This window comes from Galeopterus variegatus, unplaced genomic scaffold (genome assembly GCF_000696425.1).
Source record: "Galeopterus variegatus unplaced genomic scaffold, G_variegatus-3.0.2 Scaffold6995, whole genome shotgun sequence".
NCBI lineage: Eukaryota > Metazoa > Chordata > Mammalia > Dermoptera > Cynocephalidae > Galeopterus > Galeopterus variegatus.
The window spans coordinates 85,286-86,289 of record NW_007733106.1 but is presented as its reverse complement, the minus strand read 5'-3'; the positions used below and the strand labels follow the sequence as shown (position 1 = coordinate 86,289).

Below are 1,004 nucleotides of genomic sequence, written 5' to 3'. Positions count from 1 at the left end.
GGAGACAGTGGTTTGTGAAGAGGAGAGATGGAAGGAAATGAGATGGGCTTTATCCTAGATTCCAGCTTAGGGATGCAGAGCATTTCCTTCCCAGTCGATGGTGGGCTAGAGTTGGGCCTAAGTCTTGTTTCCAGCATGATGCTATATTAAGAAGGATCTGTCCAGAGTTTACATCTCTAACTTCCCTTTCCCCCAACTTTTGTTCTCAACCATGTCTAGCCCGTGAAGCCAGATATGACCTACCTGAAGAATTTGTCTTCAATTCCAAGTCAGTGGAGTGCACGATTTCATTATTGTGCTGAACCGAACATGTCACCGAATCCGAATCATCATACTGCCCGAGCTTGACAGCACTGTACTTCCCTCTGGGAGAGACGGCGATAGCGGTTTCAAATTCTCTTATCTTCTTGGATGATTTGAGACTTATAGTTACATCCTTGGGGTAGAAGTCCTTCACCAGGCAAGCAACATTTGTTCCATTTCTCATGACAAAAACGGATGGTTTGGTAGGAGGCTGAACTTCTGTGAATATGATCAAATTATTTCGTGAGATGATTATCTACAACTTTGTGGGACTTAAATAATGGTGACTATTACCTCAGTTGCCCTGGGGACAAGTGCTACAATCCAGACCTCTGTGCATCCTATAGTGACCTGGGCTTGTTAGCACCTCCATGAAAGGAAGGCCAAGCAGAGCAGAAATGGAAGGCAGGCAGTTCGATTTCTGGTTAGGAGCTATTATAGATAGGTTTGGAAGCAGAGATGAAAAACAGCAACTACAAAGAAGTTCCTGAACCACCCGGGCTTCAATTAGCTATGTCTTCTTAATCAATCCTCTGGACAATTGAGGTTAGACTGAATATCTGTCTGCATTAGTTGGTTTATTTTAGATGCATGGGCTCATGGAGGGAGATGAGGGCAGGTGGTCATGATTGCATTATGTCAATGAAAGAATCAAGGTGCTGTGAAGGACTGCATAGCTGGTTCATATGTTCTGAGAATGG

General features: G+C 44.0%; 1 gene segment (V, D, J or C); it reads right to left on the bottom strand.

Moving 5' to 3' along the window:
- LOC103606965 overlaps nucleotides 1-1,004 on the bottom strand; it is a 7,749-nt gene that overhangs the window by 3,094 nt on the left and 3,651 nt on the right. The window contains 1 exon segment of the C gene segment in view: nucleotides 244-519. Coding sequence covers nucleotides 244-519 — 276 coding nt within the window.